This window comes from Dendropsophus ebraccatus, unplaced genomic scaffold (assembly GCF_027789765.1).
Source record: "Dendropsophus ebraccatus isolate aDenEbr1 unplaced genomic scaffold, aDenEbr1.pat pat_scaffold_1277_ctg1, whole genome shotgun sequence".
In the NCBI taxonomy this organism is placed as follows: Eukaryota; Metazoa; Chordata; class Amphibia; order Anura; family Hylidae; genus Dendropsophus; species Dendropsophus ebraccatus.
Window position 1 is genome coordinate 10,001 of NW_027208695.1, and position 23,504 is coordinate 33,504.

General features: G+C 49.4%; 1 protein-coding gene and 1 long non-coding RNA gene across 3 annotated transcripts in view; one reads left to right on the plus strand and one right to left on the minus strand.

Moving 5' to 3' along the window:
• The window catches only part of LOC138775054 (uncharacterized), a 26,959-nt gene extending 4,610 nt beyond the window's left edge, over nucleotides 1-22,349 (minus strand). The window contains exons 1-2 of one of the 2 annotated variants that reach the window (XM_069955797.1): nucleotides 22,159-22,349; nucleotides 13,955-14,094 (exon numbers count right to left, since the gene is read on the minus strand). Coding sequence is in view for 1 of the 2 variants with exons in the window: in XM_069955796.1 (XP_069811897.1) it covers nucleotides 22,159-22,200 (42 nt within the window). In the remaining variant the exon portion in view is untranslated. The remainder of the gene's footprint in view (nucleotides 1-13,954; nucleotides 14,095-22,158) is intronic. The other variant, XM_069955796.1, reaches the window with a different exon arrangement.
• LOC138775056 (uncharacterized) lies at nucleotides 1,402-5,470 on the plus strand. The gene is made up of 3 exons (XR_011360477.1): nucleotides 1,402-1,486; nucleotides 4,090-4,179; nucleotides 4,986-5,470. It is a non-coding gene; the product is annotated as an uncharacterized lncRNA (long non-coding RNA).
• Nucleotides 22,350-23,504: the final 1,155 nt, after the last annotated feature.

Here is a 23,504-nt window from a genome sequence, read left to right on the forward strand (position 1 = left end):
CCACTTACCAGGGATATCAGGCGGGTGACATTTATCCCCATGCGGCTGTATGTCGCCATTGTTTCTCTTCAGGGCTTCTCTTCTCTCCCCTGCTCCTAACTTCCGCTTCCACGGTTCTCAGCGCCGGAAGTGACGTCATCGGCTTACAGGCAAATGAACACACTGCAACAACTCGCTGCTAAAATCGCACAAACATCCTAAGCGTATATTCACACGAACGGGCTCGCAGCGAGATTCTCGCTGCGAGCCCGGCAGGTCCTGGCAGTTCCCATACACTACATACTTGCTGCGGTCTAAACGACCGCAGCGAGTATGTAATTCTGCCGCCCTTAACCCCTTCTGCTCCCGGCCGGCTCCCCCGCTGTAAGCATACTTTACCTGTCCTCGCTGCACGGGTCCGGCGTCCTGCTCTCCCGTCCGGCCAATTAGTGTGTTGCCCAGCCGCAGCCACTGATTGGCCGGACGGGAGAGCAGGACGCCGGACCCGTGCAGCGAGGACAGGTAAAGTATGCTTACAGCGGGGGAGCCGGCCGGGAGCAGAAGGGGTTAAGGGCGGCAGAATTACATACTCGCTGCGGTCGTTTAGACCGCAGCAAGTATGTAGTGTATGGGAACTGCCAGGACCTGCCGGGCTCGCAGCGAGAATCTCGCTGCGAGCCCGTTCGTGTGAATATACCCTAAGGTTAATAAAAACGCTGCAAACACAATGCGAGTTGAGTTTGCCATTGACTTACATTACAAACCGTCTCGCAGCGTTTGGTTAAACTCGCAGCTAATACGCCCGTGTGAATATACCCTTAAAAGGTTCAGAGAGAATTGGTCACCATGGACATCAAGCTCCTATTTTTCATCTTAACATTTTCTATTTTGTTAAACAAGGATTATGACTATGGATGGTTTCCTGATGTATAATCAGATCCTTGTCTACTATAATACTCTTCTTTTCTTGTTGAAATGTATGTATAATTGTTTGGAAATTATGTATGTTTGTTGGAAATGTTGTACGGTTCTAAGTTGTAAAACTGTTTTTATTTGGAAAAGTTTGTTAAAACCTAATAAATATATTGAAACAGAAAACCTCTCCTGTTCTGGGCAGTTCCTGACATGGACAGAAGTAGCAGCAGAGAGCACTGTGTCAGACTGGAAAGAATACACCGGTTCCAGCAGGGCATACAGCAGCTGATGACTACTGTAATTTGCAAATCCATATAACTTTCTGGTACCAGTTGTTTTGAAAAAAATTCCTAGAACGAGCTTGGAGAAGTGCTTTGCTGAGTCCTTCTCATACTTGTTCAAGCAATCAAATGAGGTCTGAACAATCAGACTATAGGTGTTCACCTCCCCCACTCCCTCACTACCTCCTCCGGCTGCTTCCTGCTCTCCTGGATGTCGGGACAGAAGAAGAGGAGGGGCCCAGAGTCCGACTGTTAGGAGAAGATCAGAGAACTGCACCACATGGCCCCCTCAGAGATTCCCTGCAATTACAGTAAGTGCTGTGTGTCCTGGGTGCATGGGATGTGTGTGTCCCTGGGTGCATGGGATGTGTGTGTCCCTGGGTGCATGGGATGTGTGTGTCCCTGGGTGCATGGGATGTGTGTGTCCCTGGGTGCATGGGATGTGTGTGCCCCTGGGTGCATGTGTGTGTGTCCTGGGTGCATGGGATGTGTGTGTCCGGGGTGCATGTGATGTGTGTGCCCCTGGGTGCATGGGATGTGTGTGTCCCTGGGTGCATGGGATGTGTGTGTCCCTGGGTGCATGGGATGTGTGTGTCCCTGGGTGCATGAGATGTGTGTGTGTCCTGGGTGCATGAGATGTGTGTGTGTCCTGGGTGCATGGGATGTGTGTGTGTCCCTGGGTGCATGGGATGTGTGGTGTCCCTGGGTGCATGGGATGTGTGTGTGTGTCCTGGGTGCATGAGATGTGTGTGTGTCCTGGGTGCATGGGATGTGTGTGTGTGTCCTGGGTGCATGGGATGTGTGTGTGTCCTGGGTGCATGGGATGTGTGTGTGTCCCTGGGTGCATGGGATGTGTGTGTCCCTGGGTGCATGGGATGTGTGTGTGTGTCCTGGGTGCATGAGATGTGTGTGTGTCCTGGGTGCATGGGATGTGTGTGTGTCCTGGGTGCATGGGATGTGTGTGTGTCCTGGGTGCATGGGATGTGTGTGTGTCCTGGGTGCATGGGATGTGTGTGTGTCCTGGGTGCATGGGATGTGTGTGTGTCCTGGGTGCATGGGATGTGTGTGTGTCCTGGGTGCATGAGATGTGTGTGTCCTGGGTGCATGGGATGTGTGTGTGTGTCCCTGGGTGTATGTAATGTGATGTAAGAAGAGATAAGTAAAACTTAGTGTTTAAGGCTATGTTCACACTACATACAGTAAGTTCCGTAGTAATCATGGCCGTTGTAACAATGGCCGTGATTTCTACGGAACTTATGTAGTACTGCCTTCTGAGGAATCCCGGCTGGAGTGTATACACATAGGTAGAGTTTATTTAGTAGTGTTCTCAAACCTGTGACAAAACTACAGCTCCCATCATGCCTTTCTGGCAGGAGATAGTGGGGATTGTAGTTTAGGAACAGCAGGAGGGTCACATGTTGGAGAATACTTTACTAAATAAACTGTACCCCTAAATGATTGCTTCCTAACAGTGGCTCCTGAGCTGTTACCAAACTAAAACTCTCATCATGTCCTGCCACCAGGGTACAATGGGAGTTGTAGTTTTGCCACTGGTAGGCAAACCATAATTTAGGAGGGAGGTTTATTTAGTATAGTGTTCTCCAACATGTGACCCTTCAGTCGCTACAAGACTAGAACTCCCATCATGACCTGACATAATGGAGGTTGTAGTTAAGGAACAGCTGAGGAGACACTGGTTGGAAAACAATGATTTAGGAGGTCAGTAGTAAAGTACATTAGAGGGGACAGTGGTACAGTACATTAGAGGGGACAGTGGTACAGTACATTAGAGAGGACAGTGGTACAGTACATTAGAGGGGACAGTGGTACAGTACATTAGAGAGGAACAGTGGTACAGTACATTAGAGGACAGTGTACAGTACAATTAGAGGACAGTGGTACAGTACATTAGAGAGGACAGTGGTACAGTACATTAGAGGGGCAGTGTCACAGTACATTAGAGGGGACAGTGGTACAGTAACTTAGAGGGACAGTGGTACAGCACATTAGAGGACAGTGGTACAAACACATTAGAGGGACAGTGGTACAGCACATTAGAGGACAGTGGTACAGTACATTAGAGGACAGTGGTACAACACATTAGAGGACAGTGGTACAACACATTAGAGGACGTGGTACAGTCACATTAGAGGACAGTGGTACAGTACATTGAGAGGACAGTGTTACTAGTAATTGAGAGAGGACAGTGGTACAGTACATTAGAGAGGGAACAGTGGTACAGTACATTAGAGGACAAGTGGTACAATACATTAGAGAGGCAGTGGTACAGTACATTAGAGAGGACAGTGGTACAGTACATTAGGACAGTGGTACAGTACTGAAGAGGGACAGTGGTACGGCACATTACAAGGGGGCCAGTGGTACAGTACATTGGATGGGCAGTAGTAATATAGTTTATAAGGTAGGCAGTGGCAAACTACATTGTGGGCACAGTATAATACGGGGACAGTGGCACTATTTAATATAAAAACAGTTCATAAGAGGCACAGTTTATACAGGGGGGGCGGTGGTACAGTTCATTAGGACAAAGGGGTACCATTTATTTAGCACAAAGGGGGGGGCTAACTGCAGATGGAGGCACAAAGTGGGGGCCCAACTAGTGTTGAGGGCATAAGGGGGGGGGGGCTAACTACAGAGGGCAAAGAGAGGGAACACAACTACAGATGAAGAGGATGTCTTACTACAGATGAGGACACAATGATGGATCCTAACTACAGATACAGGCATAAAGAAGGGATCTAAGTATAGAAAGAAGCATAGAAAAGGAAAAATGACTACAGATTGGTCTTCAAAGAAGTCTCTGTTACTGTTTAAGGGCACTATGATGGAGAGTTTGTATAGAGGTGGTTAAAGGTGCTGTAAAAGTAAGGTGCTGAAGATGTTTGTCTGGCAGATACTGCTGTGATGATTTGTGGTTAGAAGAGTCTTCACAATGAAAAAGAAAAGGAAACCTGACCCACTCTCATCAGAGAAGACGTCACCTGTGAGTCACTGGATGTGTCTGCACTTTACTTACACCTCTATTTGTTTGGGGTCTACTGAGGTTCCCTATGGGTAACATAATAGGTTGGGGGCCCACTCAGACTCACTCGTCCCCCCTAGGCTGAACCCCTAGCTACGCCCCTGGTGGTACTACACCCCACTTAGGCTTCACAAGATGTTCCCCTCATCCTCTAGTTTATGTTGGAGGGAATGTGGGTGTGAAGGATCATTACAGCACATTCTATGGTATTGCCCACGGATAACACAATATTGGAGTGAAATCTCTAAATTAGTGGACAAATTATTTAAAACTCAAATCCCACTAACACCCCAATTAGCACTTTTGCTCTTAGGGATCCATAAAGATTCCACCACCGTTTCGCATTTTGTTTTGCAAAATAGTAGTAATTGCGAAACTATTCTTAACAAGAAGATGGAAATCTTCTTCTATTCCTAAAATAGAGGACACAATCCAAGAAATTAATACCACTTACAAATATGAGGAGGCTATAGCCTTTGGTAATAACTCTATTAAAAGGTTCAGAGAGAATTGGTCACCATGGACATCAAGCTCCTATTTTTCATCTTAACATTTTCTATTTTGTTAAACAAGGATTATGACTATGGATGGTTTCCTGATGTATAATCAGATCCTTGTCTACTATAATACTCTTCTTTTCTTGTTGAAATGTATGTATAATTGTTTGGAAATTATGTATGTTTGTTGGAAATGTTGTACGGTTCTAAGTTGTAAAACTGTTTTTATTTGGAAAAGTTTGTTAAAACCTAATAAATATATTGAAACAGAAAACCTCTCCTGCTCTGGGCAGTTCCTGACATGGACAGAAGTAGCAGCAGAGAGCACTGTGTCAGACTGGAAAGAATACACCGGTTCCTGCAGGGCATACAGCAGCTGATGACTACTGTAATTTGCAAATCCATATAACTTTCTGGTACCAGTTGTTTTGAAAAAAATTCCTAGAACGAGCTTGGAGAAGTGCTTTGCTGAGTCTTTCTCTCTGTCTTTCTTCAAGGGACAGATTCTGTAAAAAGTCTATGGAGTCCTTCTCTTACAGTGAGATGGGGAGAGAAGCACTCAGCAGAGCGCTTCTCCATACTTGTTCTTGACATGTCAGTTATTTGCAGGTCCGCATGGGATCCCGTCCGGAGCGTATACGATGTGTATACGCTCCGGCCAGGATCCCATAGCAGATAAGGCTATGTTCACAGGCGCATAAAGTACGGCCGTTGTTGTCATCGGCCGTACTTTTACGTAGCGTGAACATAGCCTTACTGTGAAAATAATAATAATTAGTAAACTAAATTTTATGTGATTCCTCGTCAAGCACCAACACAGTACACACACACTCATCTCCCCTTTCTGTGGGTGACAGTACCAATAGTCCGGGTGGGTCACTATTCCACTCCGGACCACCGTGATAAGCACCCAAGGGACCCTGCAACAACCCGGCAGGTCACTGTCCATAGGGGAACAAGGTATAACCGGCCCTTTAAAATAAAAGCAGGTGTGCCACCATACCTGTTTTCCCCAACCGGCACTGGCGTAACAACATAACATCACTGGGCCCGGCTATATCTCGGCCAACCACCATAGAGCTGGCTTCACACTTCATCACCTAGCAAGTGACAGGCCGTACCGACACACCGGGGGTCAACCCAGTATACAGTAAAGTGAGGACCAGCTACTTCTTAGGGATCGCATGCACATGGCTATTTTGGCATTTACATATAAGATGATGATGGTGTTATAAGGAATGAGACATTCTTTGGAGTTTACCTCCTCCTTTATTGGCCCTGAGAACATGATGACCTGTCATGTCTCTCCATTTAGCGGTTTTTATTTGTTTTTTAAGTAAAATCTTTTTGGGGTGTTTTTTTGTGTATTTAATGAATTACAAATAAAGATACTTTCTACATTTTGACACCTTGGTGTGCCAGTGCCTTAATTACATACTTTATATATAGTTGGTTTTTGTTGTCTTCTTGTATGTTGGCTTTGTAGCCGCCGCTTTTTACCCAAAAGCTGCGCATCTTCTCCTTTGGTAGTTTAACTCTTTCTCCAAACCAGTCACAGTTCCTGGGCTGTAATCGCACCTCTTGGGGCATGATTGACAGTCAGGGAACCTGCTGGGACACTGGGAAGCCGGATGACATGTTGGGGATACGCCAACACACCGGTGACCAAGCAGGTTGCCTGACTGTCAATCATTCCCCAAGAGGTGCGATTACAGCCCAGGAACTGTGACTGGTTTGGAGAAAGACACTGCCCAGATACCTAGATAAAACTAAATCACATACAATGCCAGAAAAGATAAAACAGTGACTTTGGGCGTTTTGAAAATACAGATGACCATCACAATATATGGTGGGAACTATTGCAGCTTGCTTTATTATGCTATTTTTGGGGGTTTAGAACTCAAAACAGGTGGTGAATTGTTCCATTTAACCTCATAAGGACATATGACGTACCCGTACGTCATATGTCCTCATTAGCACTTCAAAGCGGGGCCGCGCGGCGACCCCGCTTTGAAGCGCCGCGGTTCCGGGTGCCGCGTGTAGCCCAGGACCGCCGCTATTAGCGGGCACGGTCTGATCGCCGTGCCCGCTAATTAGCTAATAGGAGGCAGCTGTCAAAGTTGACAGCTGCCTCCGATTACCGGAGGCAACCTTTCCCTGGGGTCTAGTGGGGGAGATCGCTCCTCCGGGACAACGAGCGATCTCCGTTACTGATGCCGGCCGGGGACTCGTCCAAGATGGCGCCGTCCCTGGCTCGGCACTCGTTTACTTCCGGCTGCAGCATATCTATGCTGCAGAGATCTCAATGAGAGATCAAAGTATATATACTAGAAGTCCCCTAGGGGGGCTTCTAGTATATGTGTAAAAAAAAAAAAAAAAAGTGTTGTTTATAGTAAAAAGCCCCCTCCCCTAATAAAAGTCTGAATCACCCCCTTTTCCCAGGTTTTAAATAAAAGTAAACAAATAAATAAATAAATAAACATGTTTGGTATCGCCGCGTGCGTAATCGCCCGAACTATTAATTAATCACATTCCTGATCTCGCACAGTAGACGGCGTCAGCGCAAAAAAATCCCAAAGTGCAAAATTGCGCATTTTTGGTCGCATCAAATCCAGAAAAAATGTAATAAAAAGCGATCAAAAAGTCTTATATGCGCAATCAAGGTACCGATAGAAAGAACACATCATGGCGCAAAAAATGACACCTGACACAGCCCCATAGACCAAAGGATAAAAGCGCTATAAGCCTGGGAATGGAGCGATTTTAAGGAACGTATATTTGTTAACAATGGTTTGAATTTTTTACAGGCCATCAGATACAATATAAGTCATACATGTTATATATCGTTTTAATCGTAACGACTTGTGGAACATGCATAACAAGTCGGTTTTACCCCAGGGCGAATGGCGTAAAAACACAGTTCCCCCAAAGAAAAGAAATGCGTTTTTTTTTTTCAATTTCACCACACTTTGAATTTTTTCTGGTTTCGTAGTGTACCAAATGCAAAAATTCAGCCTGTCATTGCAAAGTACAATTAGTGACGCAAAAAATAAGGGCTCATATGGGTTTCTAGGTGGAAAAATGCAAGTGCTATGGCCTTTTAAACACAAGGAGGAAAAACCGAAAACGCAAAAACGAAAATGGGCCCCGTCCTTAAGGGGTTAAAAGGTTTATCCAAGCTCAAGAAAACACAGCTACTTTTTTTTAGCAAAAACAGCGCCACCCCTGTCCTTAGGTTGTGTGTGGTATGGCAATTCAGCTTAATTCATTTGAATGGAACTGAGCTAAAAAACCTACACCCAAAATGAGGACAGGAGCAGTGCTGTTTCTATAAGAAAGCAGCCATTTTTTTCTAAGCCTGGGTAACCCCTTTAAGTGTATAAATAACAATCCTTAGTGCAAAATACCATACATGCCTATGTGTAAGTATAGAATCCCGTCTGCTCCCCTTCTTCCATCCATACCCCTTTTCTATATCCCTCTTCTCACCTCTCCTGGTTGAACCTGATGGGCCTTTTTTGATGTGTTTTTTTTTAACCTTACTAACTATGTGTCCTGTTGGCTCCTTACCCTTGTACTGTTAAAGGAGTGCTCCAGGCAGGGTTTTTTTATTATAATACTGCTGGGTGGGGGGATGAAAACAATGACATCCATTCACGTCCCCGCTGGAGCTCTGGAATTGGGGAGATAAGTGGACGTCATTGATTTCATCCACTCCCTCTTCGGCGATACTGAAAAAAGGCCTCCCGCCCCGGAGTACCCCTTTAGATAAGATGATGGAAGTGATATTATTTTACACAATACATTTCCTCAGGTTGCAGACGCAACGCTCCACCCTCATTGTCATCTAAACCTCATGTCCAGCTGTGGAGAGACAAGTCTACAACACAGGAATATCAGCCACAAAACCATCAGCAGCATCTGCTCCATGCAGTATGCGGAGTCCGGGAACCATCAGCTGCATCTGCTCCATGTAGTATCCGGAGTCCGGGAACCATCAGCTGCATCTGCTCCATGTAGTATCCGGAGTCCGGGAACCATCAGCAGCATCTGCTCCATGCAGTATGCGGAGTCCGGGAACCAGGGCCGGACTGGGACTTAAAATCAGCCCTGGCAATCAAACCCCAGCAGCCCACATACCATATCATGGTATATCAATTCTGCTTCATTTAGCCATGTCCCCCACTACTCCCTTAAAGGGAACCAATCAGCCCGTTTGAGCTGATATGGTTCCCTTGAGCATTGTATAAAGTACCTGGAGTGGCCCTGGCACGTACCGTCCGCAGCAGGTGCTTTATAACGGAGAAAATGACTTTTATTCCCCGGCTTGTGACTAGATACGAGCGGGGAAGTAGTCATGGTGGTCGGCTCCCCGCTCGTATCTAGTCACTGCGCTCTGCCTGTCAGCGCGCTCAGCGGAATGATTGACAGGCAGAGAGGCCAGTAACGGACCTCTCTGCCTGTCAATCATCCCCTCTGAGCGCGCTGACAGGCAGAGCGCAGTGACTAGATATGAGCGGGGAGCCGACCACCATGACTACTTCCCCGCTCGTATCTAGTCACAAGCCGGGGAATAAAAGTCATTTTCTCCGTTATAAAGCACCTGCTGTGGCCGCGGCCGGTACATGCCAGGGCCCCTCCAGGTGCTTTATACAATGCTTAAGGGAACCATATCAGCCCAAACTGGCTGATTGGTTCCCTTTAAACATGTGAACTCCACCATCAGCACCTAAAAATAATGCTATAACATGATCTGTTGTGGATTTGATGCGGCATATTTATGTGTTTATTTCAACTGATTAAATCAGAAGCATCAAATCTGCATTGGATTAGGTATGAACGTGCCCTTAAAGGGAACCTGTGAGGTCTATACCAGGTACAGAGCTGTAGATCCCAGCGTACAGATCAGGGACCTGACCTTTAGTCCAGTGTAAACCTCTATAATCATTCTTTTTATTACCAGCTGAAGTGTCACAGAGGTGGAGCCACAGCAGCACCTTCTGCCCCGCCCCTTCCAGCTCTGACTGATGGACGTATAGGGTGCTGCTGCTGCTGCTGTTGTGAAAATTTAGTTGGTAATGAAAAGGACAATTATAAAAGTTTACACAGGACTAAAGGTCCTGTCAGTGATATCTCCCTCACACCTGTCTGCTGAGATCTACAGCCCTAGACCTGGTATGGACCTCACAGATTCCCTGTAAAGGAGAAAAACATGGCCACCTTCTTCCAGAAACAGTGCCACACCTCAGTTTGTGTGAGGTATTGCAGCTCAGTTCCATTGAAATGAATGGAGCCAAGTTGTAATACCTCACATAACCTGAAGACAGGGGTGGTCCTGTTTTTGGACAAAAGTTACTATATTTTTTTAAATCCCTTTTATCCTGACTATGTCTGCACTCCATATAATGGCGGTAAAAGTAGTAAGGGTTTAATTATTAAAATGTGTCTGGTTGTGATCTCATGTGTAATCAAAGCTACATAATAAGCTGGTAGATAGATAGATAGATAGATAGATAGATATCCAGTAGGAAATATCTATCTATCTATCTATCTATCTATCTATCTGTCTCCTATCTATCTATCTGTCTCCTATCTATCTATCTCCTATCTATATTGCCAATACTACCAGTATATAAGTAACAAATAATATGAGCACAGCCAATACCACCACATAATGACTAATACCGCTACACTGTGACTGAATACAATCCACTATATAAAACACTAATATTACCAATAATACGAGTAACACCATGCCCACTACCCTCAGCATACGGTGACTGGATAATACCACTATACTGGCACCAAATAACAGCCACTACATAAAGACCAATATTCTCCCAAAGCAGTGACAATAGAACACAGGTGTTACACTCTGTCCCTCCAGCTGTTACAGAACTACAAATCCCATCACGACTGGACAGCTAAAGCATGACGGGAATTGTAGTTTTGCAACACCTGGAGGGCCTGAGTGTGACACCCCTGATACCGAGGTAGATCCCAGCTGTGTAAAGGTTCTACAGACCTTATAAGTGATTATAGTGCAATTACATCCTGTAACTCACAGTAGGCGTCTTCTCTGCATGAAGAGACGTCCACTTTTCCTTTTCTTCTCCATCTGGCTCCGGCCATCATGAAGGCTTCTCTGGCCATGACTCCTCCTCTCCAAGGCATCTGTCAGACAGACATTTTAGGCTTCTTGCTCCAGCAACATCTTCCTCTATACATCCTCATCTATACATCCCTCCATATATAATAGGCTCCCCTCCCCCGCTGCACATCTCTCCATATAGAATAGCCCCCCTGCTGTACATCCCCCCCATATAGAATAGCCCCCCGTGCATCCCCCAATATAGAATAGCCCCTTCTGCATCCCCAATATAGAATAGCCCCCCCGTGCACCCCCCAATATAGAATAGCCCCCTGCATCCCCCAATATAGATTAGCCCCCCCTGAACATCCCCCCCATATAGAATAGCCCTCTGAGCATCCCCCAATATAGAATAGCCCCTTCTGCATCCCCAATATAGAATAGCCCCCCCGTGCACCCCCCAATATAGAATAGCCCCCCTGCATCCCCCAATATAGATTAGCCCCCCCTGAACATCCCCCCCATATAGAATAGCCCTCTAAGCATCCCCCAATATAGAATAGCCCCCCTGAACATCCCCCCATATAGAATAGCCCTCTGAGCATCCCCCCATATAGAATAGCCCTCTGAGCATCCCCCCATATAGAATAGCCCCCCTGAACATCCCTCCATATAGAATAGCCCCCTGAGCATCCCCCCATATAGAATAGCCCCCCAGTGCATCCCCCCATATAGAATAGCCCCCATGCATTCTCCCATATAGAATAGCCCCCCCTGCATCCCCCCATATAGAATAGCCCCCCCGTGCATCCCCCATATAGAATAGCCCCTCGTGCATCCTCCATATAGAATACCCCGTGCATCCTCCATATAGAATACCCCCGTGCATCCCCCCAATATAGAGTAGCCCCCCTGTGCATCCCCCAATATAGAATAGCCTCCCCTGTGCATCCCCCAATATAGAATATCCTCCCCTGTGCATCCCCCAATATAGAATAGCCTCCCCTGTGCATCCCCAATATAGAATAGCCCCCCCCCGTGCATCCTCCCAATATAGAATAGCCTCCCCCTGTGCCTCCCCCCAATATAGAATAGCCCCCCTGTGCATCCCCCCAATATAGAATAGCCCCCCCTGTGCCTCCCCCCAATATAGAATAGCCCCCCCTGTGCATCCCCCCAATATAGAATAGCCTCCCCCTGTGCCTCCCCCCTAATATAGAATACCCTTCCCCTGTGCCTCCCCCCAATATAGAATAGCCCCCCTGTGCATCCCCCCAATATAGAATAGCCTCCCCTGTGCCTCCCCCCCAATATAGAATAGCCTCCCCCTGTGCCTCCCCCCCCAATATAGAATACCCTTCCCCTGTGCCTCCCCCCAATATAGAATAGCCCCCCCTCTGTGCCTCTCCCCCCAATATAGAATAGCCCCCCCCCTGTGCCTCCCCCCCACCATGGCTACATGTTAAGGGGTTAAAAAAAAAAACACACATTCTCACCTGTCACCTCGCTGCCGGCAGCTTCTTCCTTCCGGTCCCGGATCTTCAGTCTGCAGCCTCTTCTCCCTGCTGCAGCGCGTCGGCGTCTCTTCTCACAGGTCCTCAGCGGCGCGTCAGGGAAGTGACGTCAGCCGCTGGGGTCCTGTCAGAGGTGCCTGCAGACGTGCCTGCGCGTCTGACGTCAGTCAGAGTGCGGCCGCTGCAAACTGTGAGCGTTCATCTTGAACGCTCACAGTTAAAGGGCCAGGGCGCCGACCCTCTGCAGAGGCTGAATGAATAGCGCAGCGGCCGGCTGCGCTATTCTTGCAGCCACTGCTGGGGGCCGGCGCACATGGGGGCCAGGAACGGCGGCCCCCGGATTGGTAATACTGGCAGCCCAGCGGGCATTTGCCCGCTTTGCCAGATTACCAATCCGGGCCTGCCGGGAACCATCAACTGCATCTGCTCCATGTAGTATCCGGAGTCCGGGAACCATCAGCAGCATCTGCTCCATGCAGTATGCGGAGTCCGGGTACCATCAGCTGCATCTGCTCCATGTAGTATCCGGAGTCTGGGAACCATCAGCTGCATCTGCTCCATGTAGTATCCGGAGTCCGGGAACCATCATCATGGCAAATAGCTGGAAAGAGAGGCAACACACTGTATCCACCTATGGACCATGTATCACTATGTTCTTCCCAGAATATGGGCGCAAATATTATCTATCAAAGACCCAAAACTGTTACATTCAGATTTATTTTGTACGTGTGAAGTAATTTTATTCTAATAAGATGTGATTACAGTTATAGATTAGTAACACAGGTCTGCAGTTTATCAGGAGAAATGTCTCTTTCCCTATGGGCTGTAATATAGCAGGTACAAGCTCTCAGCCACCTGGCACTGATGGTACAGGAGCTTCTGTCTTTGGGCATTGATAATATTATGGGGGTTACCCTGCTTCGCCTCCTCATTAGACACAGTAAGTGTCATTTATCATTATAACCTGTTGGAGGCGCTCCGCAGAGGCGGATCCAGTTTTCCTTTTTCTAGGACATCACTGAGATCTGGGCTAGAAATGAACGTCCCTAATATTTGCCCTGATATAAAACTACAGATTTGTGGCTATTAGAACCAGAAGGAAAGTGCAGGAAAAAAAGGTCAAAATATCTATTAAACCTTTTCTTTATTTGTTTCTATCCCAAATAAAACTGCCATGTTCCTTATTTCCTTGCTCTTTTCTTCTTATAATTTCCATAGACGGCACTCACAGACTGATGTATTGTAAACTTTACTCTATGTGCATTCTTTCCAATCTGACACTGTGCTCTCTGCTGCCACCTCTGTCCATGTCAGGAACTGTCCTGAGCAGGAGAGGTTTTCTATGGGGATTTGCTACTGCTCTGACAGTTCCTGACATGGACAGAGGTGGCAGCAGAGAGCACTGTATCAGACTGGAGAGAATACACCACTTTCTGCAAGGCATACAGCAGCTGATAAGTACTGGAAGAGTTCTTGAAATTTTTAAATAGAAGTAATTTACAGATCTGTTTAACTTTCTGATACCAGATTATCTAAAAACATTTTTTTCTCCAGAGTCCCCCTTTAATATGTACATCCAGGACGCAGCAAATGTGCAATAAAGTAAAGTGCAAAAAGTGTTATGTTTAAATTACCTATCTGAGCGCCGGCCTTGTTCTCTGTGTCGCCCCCTGGTGTCACCTACTCCGCCCGGCACTGTCCGCTCCCAGAGTCGCCAGGTTGGTATTTTTTGATCTGGAGAGAGGGATCCTGAGAAGCTGAGCGCACACACACCCTGGAGAACATGAGGACTAGGATGAGTGGAGAGCGGGGGAAGAGTGCCCTGTTATCAGTGGCAGCAGGAGAGAGACAGAGCACACACACAGGAGGCACAAAGGGACAGAGCGCACACACAGGAGGCACAGAGAGAAAGAGCGCACACACAGGAGGCATAGTGAGACGGAGCGCACACACAGGAGGCACAGCAAGACGGAGCGCACACACAGGAGGCATAGAGAGACGGAGCGCACACACAGGAGGCACAGAGAGACGGAGCGCACACACAGGGGGCATAGTGAGACGGAGCGCACACACAGGAGGCACAGCAAGACGGAGCGCACACACAGGAGGCACAGAGAGCAAGACGGAGCGCACACACAGGAGGCACAGCAAGACGGAGCGCACACACAGGAGGCATAGAGACGGAGCGCACACACAGGAGGCACAGAGAGATGGAGCGCACACACAGGAGGCACAGAGAGACGGAGCGCACACACAGGAGGCACAGAGGAACGAAGCGCACACACAGGAGGCACAGAGAGATGAAGCGCACATACAGGAGGCACAGAGAGACGGAGCGCACACACAGGAGGCATAGAGAGATGGAGCGCACACAGGAGGCACAGAGGGACGGAGCGCACACACAGGAAGCACAGAGAGACGGAGCGCACACACAGGAGGCACAAAGAGAGGGAACGCACACACAGGAAGCACAGAGGGACGGAGCGCACACACAGGAGGCACAGAGAGGGAGCGCACACACAGGAAGCACAGAGAGAGGGAGCGCACACACAGGAGGCACAGAGAGAGGGAGCGCACACAGAGGAGGCACAGAGAGATGGAGCGCACACAGGAGGCACAGAGAGACGGCGCGCACACACAGGAGGCACAGAGGGACGGAGCGCACACACAGGAAGCACAGAGAGACGGAGCGCACACACAGGAGGCACAGAGAGAGGGAGCGCACACACAGGAAGCACAGAGGGACGGAGCGCACACACAGGAGGCACAGAGAGAGGGAGCGCACACACAGGAAGCACAGAGAGAGGGAGCGCACACACAGGAGGCACAGAGAGAGGGAGCGCACACAGAGGAGGCATAGAGAGATGGAGCGCACACAGGAGGCACAGAGAGACGGAGCGCGCACACAGGAGGCATACATGACCCGAGAGGAAACCAGGGGGGGACACTGCCCGGACTGCAAGTGAGGAGCTATGTGTACTGCCCCTGAACCTTTGACAGTGGCTGCGTGGCCTGCCGGGAGAGGAGGATGCTGATCTTATAGGGGAGGTCACAGCAGCAGAGAGGATGTCAGGAGAGGAGGGTGCTGATCTTATAGGGGAGGTAACAGCAGCACAGAGGATGTCAGGAGAGGATGGTGCTGATCTTATAGGGGAGGTCATAGCAGCACAAAGGATGTCAGGAGAGGAGGGTGCTGATCTCTAGGGGAGGTCACAGCAGCACAGAGGATGTCAGGAGAATAGGGTGCTGATCTCATAGGGGAGGTCCCAGCAGCACAGAGGATGTCAGGCGAGGACGGTGCTGATCTTTTAAGAGAGGTCACAGCAGCACAGAGGATGTCAGGAGAGGAGGGTGCTGATCTTATAGGAGAGGTCACAGCAGCACAGAGGATGTCAGGAGAGGAGGGTGTTGATCTTATAGGGGAGATGACAGGGTTCCAGCAGCACAGAGGATGTCAGGAGAGGAGGGTGCTGATCTTATAGGAGAGGTCACAGCAGCACAGAGGATGTCAGGAGAGGAGGGTGTTGATCTTATAGGGGAGGTCACAGGGTCCCAGCAGCACAGAGGATGTCAGGAGAGGAGGGTGCTGATCTTATAGGGGAGATGACAGGGTTCCACCAGCACAGAGGATGTCAGGAGAAGAGGGTGCTGATCTTATAGGAGAGGTCACAGCAGCACAGAGGATGTCAGAAGAGGAGGGTGTTGATCTTATAGGGGAGGTCACAGGGTCCCAGCAGCACAGAGGATGTCAGGAGAGGAGGGGTGCTGATCTTTTAGGAGAGGTCACAGCAGCACAGAGGATGTCAGGAGAGGAGGATGCTGATCTTATAGGGGAGGTCACAGCAGCACAGAAGATGTCAGGAGAGGAGGGTGCTGATTGCGGGTGCAGGGCGCTGTCAGTTTGCTTGGTGCTGTACACATTGTGCAGTGTGTGCAGCCACTCTGGGAGGAGGAAAAAGAGGAGAGCGGCTGAAAGTTACTTAACTTTAGAAAGTGTCTGCATGGCCTGCCGGCAGGGGCGGTCTTGGCATTTCTGGGGCCCCAAGCAAAGTCATGTCTGGGGCCCCCCCATGCCCCCCCTCCCTCGACATGCGCTGCCCCCCCCCCTTAGGTTATATAGTCCTCTTATAACCCTCCTACCACCATACAGAGATTACATATCACCTCAAAACTGCTCTGAACAAAACAGGAAGATATTACCAATGATTCCATAACATAATACTGCCACACCATGACCCCTATCACTACAGACCCTATAGCAGAGTGCAGTTACATCCAGTGACTAACAGGAGGCGTCTTCTCTGATCAGCGTCTTTTACTTCTTTTTCTTTCTCTCTCCATCCAGCGTGAGCCACCTTGAAGTCTTCTCCCGGCTGGTAATCTTCCCTCCAGAATCTGTTAGAGAAATATTTTAGGCTCCAACACATACAGTAGTTAGGTCCCCTCTACGTCTATATAGTAGTTACGCCCCTCTGTGCCCCCACAGATTAAAGGTGTCCCTGTGCTCCCACTTAATAATTAGGTATGTTCTGTGCCCCAGTATAGTAGTGAGGCATATACTTCTGTGCAGTCCCAATGTAATTAAGACCGCTGTGTGCTGCCCCCAGTTATATAGACCCCTTGTGCGTTGCCGACAGTAGTATATACCTCTTGTGTGCTGTCCCCAGTGGTATATAGACCCCCCTGTGTGCTCCAGCAGTTATATATAGACCTATGTGATCCCCAGTTATACATAGCCCCCCTGTGTGCTCCCCCAGTATACTATATAGACCCCCCTGTGTGCTGCTCCCAGTCGTATATACCCCGTGTGCTCCCCCCAGTTGTATATACCCCCCGTGTGCTGCCCCCAGTTGTATATACCCCGTGTGCTGCCCCCAGTTGTATATACCCCCTGTGTGCTCCCCCACTTGTATATAGCCTCCCTGTGAGCTCCCCCACTTGTATATAGCCCCCCTGTGTGCTCCCCCCTTATATAGCCCCCCCCTGTGAGCTCCCCCACTTGTATATAGCCCCCTGTGAGCTCCCCCACTTGTATATAGCCCCCTGTGAGCTCCCCCACTTGTATATAGCCCCCTGTGAGCTCCCCCACTTGTATATAGCCCCCTGTGCGCTCCCCCCGTTTATATAGCCCCAGTGCGCTCCCCCACTTGTATAGAGCCCCCCTGTGTGCTCCCCTGTTTATATAGCCCCCCTGTGCGCTCCCCCGTTTATATAGACCCCCACTGTGTGCTCCCCCGTTTATATAGCCCCCCCTGTGCGCTCCCGCATTTATATAGCCCCCCTGTGCGCTCCCCCCGTTTATATAGCCCCCCTGTGCGCTCGCCCCGTTTATATAGCCCCCTGTGCGCTCGCCCCGTTTATATAGTCCCCCTGTGCGCTCGCCCCGTTTATATAGCCCCCTGTGCGCTCCCCCCGTTTATATAGCCCCCAGTGCGCTCCTCCCATTTTATATAGGCCCCCACTGTGTGCTCTACCTCCTATATAGTATATAACAGAAAAAAAACAAACAAACATTTTTACTCACCTGGGACCGGCATTTCCTCTTCTCGTTTCTTCTCTTCCCTCTTGTGGCTGCGGGAAGTGTTTCCCCTGCGGTCACAAGAGGCCGCTCTCCCGTTGTCATGGCCTCTTGTGACCGCAGGGAAAACACTTCCTGCGGCCACAAGAGTGACTGACAGGGAGGGAGCCAATGGCTCCTGCCCTGTCAGTGCCAGAGCGGGGCCCCCCTGGATGTCTGGGGCCCCACGCAATTGCGTGGGATGCTTGTTGCCCAAGACCGCTACTGCCTCCCGGGAGAGGAGGGGGCTGTCACTGCGTGCGGCTGCAGCCATGGCAACATGCACAGTGTGGGGCTGTCAGGACTACAAGTCTCAAGAACCCTGATGCTGAGAGTTGTTGTTATATTGGAAGGCTGCTGCTGTAACACTGCAACTCCCAGCATACCTCATTGTGCACTTTAACTCCCAGCATACCTCCTTGTGCACTACAACTCCCAGCATACCTCCTTGTGCACTACAACTCCCAGCATACCTCCTTGTGCATTACAACTCCCAGCATACCTCATTGTGCACTACAACTCCCATTGTACCTCATTGTGCACTACAACTCCCAGCATACCTTCTTGTGCACAACAACTATCATAGCCGCAGTCTGGGGGCCCTCCCCCCAGACTGCAGCTATGATAGTTGTTGTGCACAAGGAGGTATATTTGTATTGTTTTTTTGAGGTATCGAACTGGTATTGAGTATCATAATAAAAAAGCTAGTATGGTGACATCACTAGCAGGGCCTAGGCCTGTAATGCCTCTCTGTGCTTGCTCCCCACCTCTCTGCATTTCAGTAACTGTCCAGGGCTGGATTGTGTCCTCCTTTACCGGAAGAATATTGCGCTTGCTCCACTGCTAGCGGGGTGGTTCACAATGGGGGCCCAGGCTGGGCCCAAGTTGCATTTAATCCGCTGCTGCTGCTTCTTGCAGGACATACAGCAGCTGATAAGTACTGGACTTTTTTTATACAGAAATAGGTTACAAATTAGTTTAACTTATTGACACCAGGTGATTTAAAAACTATTTTTTAAAGATGTGAAGCAAGGACTAAACATATTATAAATGCCATTTTTCCTATTGCCCTGGGGTCCTCAGGGTTTTCAGGGCTGCATACGCCTTGTAATGTATACTCAACCAGGGTGGATATACAGGACGCCAAGATCAAGGAAATCTGTCTGGTTCGTAGCAGGTAGAGAGCTGCATACACAAGCATGTGGACGGATTGTACAACCGCTAGTCACAGTGCCGGCGTCAGCACCCGGCTTACCTGGGCAAGTGACGGGCCCTGTTAGCAGCTAGCAGAACGTGATGGCAGGTGTATTTTGGCAACAGCTTACCAGTCGCTTGTTAGGAAACTCACTTGTGGGACAGTTTCTTTAGTGCAGCGCTCTCTAACATGTGACTTTCCAGTTGCTGCAAAACTACAACCCCCATTGTGCACAGCTGGCAAGGTATAATGGCCGTTATAGTTTGGCAACAGCTGAAAAGTCACTGACTGGGAAAGAAAGATTTAGGAAAACTGTTTATTTAATCCAGTGTTCTCCAACAAGTGACTCACTCTCCAGTTGCTGCAAAACGACAACTTCCATCACGCACTACTGGAAGGACATGATGGGAGTTGTATTTTGGCACCAGCTGATGAACTAGTGGTTGGGAAACAATGATTTAGGATGACATTGGCCCAATTTATCTAGGGGTGCAGTGACGGGGGGCATTGTCATAATTCATAAGTGCAAAGTTATTTTTGCACCAAGAGAAGGGCTAACTACAGACTGAAGCACAAGGTGCAGCTCACCTACAGATGGGGGGCACAAAGAGGGTCCTGTTACTGTTTGGGAGCTCTATGCCACCATGTATTGGGCTGTAAAAATCTGCAACATATCCTCCATGTCTGAACTCACCCTACATCATTCTGAGAGGCCATAAAAGCCTATTTCACATCTGACATTGTATAGTGGGTGACATGGCTAAGGCTAGGTTCACAATGCGTTTTATCCTATGCGTTTAACGTATACATTTTATGGAAAAAACGGATGCAACTACCGATGCAATTGTGTGCCATCCGGTTGGATCCGGTTGGAACCGGTTGGATCCAGTTTTTCCATTGACTTGTAAACAACAACAACAACATGACAACGTGTCTGGGCATGCTCATGACATCACTACGACAAGCAGTGACATCACGTAAGTGACATAATTGGTGATGTCATCTAAGGGCCCTATAAAAGAAGGTGCCGAGCCCCAGAATCTCTGTTCTTAGGGACTCACTAGCGATCACACTTTTGGTATTACCTTGCTTTCTGCCTGTGTATACTGATAGTTATTTCTAGTGTTTTCGATTTTCGTCAATCCATGGAGAGAGAGGAGAGGATTGAGAGGGAGCTTGCCATTTTTGGCAACCTCCTGTGCTATCTGGTTCCAATCCTAGTGGGCTGTCTTTCCACCAGACAGCCACTCAGCATGATTGAACCCTTCATCAACCCGCTGAGCTGGGGCAATTCCATCAGCGACCCGCTCAGCTGGGACAATATCACCTTGGGCCTGGGGCCAAACAGCACCATCACAGACCAGACCAGCTGTAAGATTACCCCCATCCTGCAGAGGCCCAATTACACCACCAGAAACCTGCAGCGTCCAAACACCACCTTTGAAGACCTGCCCGACTGTGACCTGATGTCCATCACCAGTCATGTCCAGAGCGCAGCAACCGCCTTCACTGACCTGCTTAGCTGGCTGACTGCTGTTAGCGATGTGCTCAGCTGGACATCCACTACCAGTCGCCTGCTGAGCTGGACTTTCAGTGATAGCGCCCTGCTGACCTGGATCACGGCTGCTGTAGAGAGAGTGAGTGTGATCACCACCATCTGTGATTACATCAACTGGATCTGCAGCACCAGAGACCTCATCATCTGGACCACCACCCTCACCCGCAGCAGTTTCCTGGACATCTGGACGACCACAGCCACCTGGATCACCAACACCACCACCGGTGAGCTGACAACGTTGATTTCCACCGTCACCGCCAGCGATCTGCAGAGCGCACTGAGCAGCATAAGTGAGAAGCTGGTGTGGATTGCCACAACCCTCCAGCTTCTCACTTGGCTGACCAGTCGCTGCAACAGGTGCGCTTGGCTGCTAACTGCGGGTGAGGCGTTGTCCTGGATGAACACTACAAGCAGGATGCTGATCGGCGCCCTACAGGGCATCAGACTTATTGTGCGATGTCTGTCCAGTACCGAGGAGCTGAGGAAATGCCTGGCCATCATTTCTGAAGAAGTGCTAAGCGGCTTCCCCGCCACCACCACCACAGCACGCTCCGAGGGACATCCCTACCGCCGACAGCGAATCATTTGAAATGATGGGACAACATCACCAGGGGCCTGCAGTTCCATCAGAGAGCAGCCCAGCTGGAAGATTACCACCAACCTGCAGAGGCCCAATTCCACCACCACCAACCTGCAGCGTAGCAACTCCAGCACCATCAAAATGCAGAGCCCAAACAACACCATTGGAGACCTGCCCAACTGGAATATGACCACCTGTGACCTCATTTCCATCAGCAGCCATCTCCAAAGTGCAGCAACCACCTTCACTGACCTGCTTAGCTGGACATCCACCACCAGCCGCCTGCTGAGCTGAACTTTCACTAATAGTGACCTGCTGACCTGGATCACAGCTGCTGTAGAGCCAGTGAGTGTGATCACCACCGCCTGTGATTTCATCACCTGGATCTGCAGCACAAGAGATCTAATCATCTGGACCACCACCCTCACCAGCTTCCTGGAGATCTGGATGACCACAGCCACCTGGATCACCACTACTACTGCCGGTGAGCGGATCACGTGGATTTCCACCATCAGCACCAGCGATCTGCAAGCAATCACAGCGAGTGAGACATTGTCCTGGACTACAACCACCAGCAGGATGCTGATCGGCTTCCTACAGAGCATCAGACTGATCCTGCGATGCTTCACCAGTACCGAGGAGCTGAGGAAATGCCTGGCCATCATCTCCAAGAAAGTGCTCAGCGGCTTCCCCGCCACCACCACCACAGCACGCTCCGAGGGACATCCTGACCGCCGACAGCGAATAATTTAATAACTTAAATAAAGGTTTTTCTTGTTGCCAAAAATGTGTACTTTTTTATGTCACTGTACATTTTAGTAAGGTGTGCAAAGGTGTAAGTGTGTAATAATGATAATGTGGGACACTAAAAACACCATACACCACCTCTCTTACACTGTACCTGTCAGCTCTGCCCCCCCCCAAAGATGGCCGCTCAGCCGTACTCACCGTTATTGTGTGAGGTGAGGAGGAAAGGTGAACTACAACCATGGTGGACGGCACACAGGAGCGCCCCCTGCTGGTCACTCTCCTTCTCCAGCTCTTCCCTCTGCCACTGGCTGTAGGAGTATACGCTGCCCAAACAAAAACACCTGGGGGGGGGTCTCAGTAGATTTATCCTTGTTTCCAGATAGTAACCAATCACAGCTCAGCTTTCATTTCTCACATTGCTCTGGGAACATGAAAGCTGAGTTGTGATTGGTTGCTATGGGCAACAAAGAGACTCTTACCATTAGAAAGCTTAAAGAGGTATTCCCCACAAGAGCTAAAATAATGAAATGCTCCCAAACCTAGCTGGCCTTACTCACCAAGTCCCTCTGAGTATTTTGAGACGTCTCCCATCTTTCTAGCTGCTGCCGTTCCTGAGTTACAAGTTTTTCTAAAAGCCGATCTATATCCAAGATAGGAAACTACATTTCCCATCATGCAATGCTTCTGCCTGATAATGGTGAAGTAGCAGAGCTGAGACAATGAAGGAGATGATGACAGTGTAGCAGAGCTGAGATGGCGGTGTTGGTGTAGCAAAGCTGAGTTGGCGGTGACAGTGTAGCAGAGCTGAGTTGGCGGTGAAGGTGTAGCAGAGCTGAGTTGGAAGTGACCGAGTAGCAGAGCTGAGTTGGGGAAAGGTGTAGCAGAGCTGAGTTGGCTGTGACGGTGTAGCAGAGCCGAGTTGGCGGTGAAGGTGTAGCAGAGCTGAGTTGGCGGTGAAGGTGTAGCAGAGCTGAGTTGGCGGTGACGGTGTCGCAGAGCTGAGTTGGCGGTGACGGTGTCGCAGAGCTGAGTTGGGGATGACGGTGTAGCAACGCTGAGTTGGAGGAGACGTTGTAACAGAGCTGAGTTGGGGGTGACGGTATAGCAGAGCTGAGTTGGGGGATGACCTTGTAGCAGAGCTGAGTTGGCAGTGACGGTGCAGCAGAGCTGAGTTGGGGGGGACGGTGTAGGAAAGCTGAGTTGGGGATGACAATGTAGCAGAGCTTAATAGGCAGTGACGGTGTAGCAGAGCTAAGTTAGCGGTGACGGTGTAGAAGAGCTGAGTTGGCGGTGACGGTGTAGCAGAGCTGAGTTGAGGATGACGGTGTAGCACACCTGAGTTGGGGATGATGGTGTAGGAGAGCTGAGTTGGCGGTGACGGTGTAGCAGAGCTGAGTTGGTGACGGTGTAGCAGAGCTGAGTTGGGGGGACGGTGTAGCAGAGCTGAGATGGCACTGACCGAGTAGCAGAGCTGAGTTGGTGGTGACGGTGTAGCAGAGCTGAGTTGGGGATGACGGTGTAGCAGAGCTGAGTTGGGGGGGGAC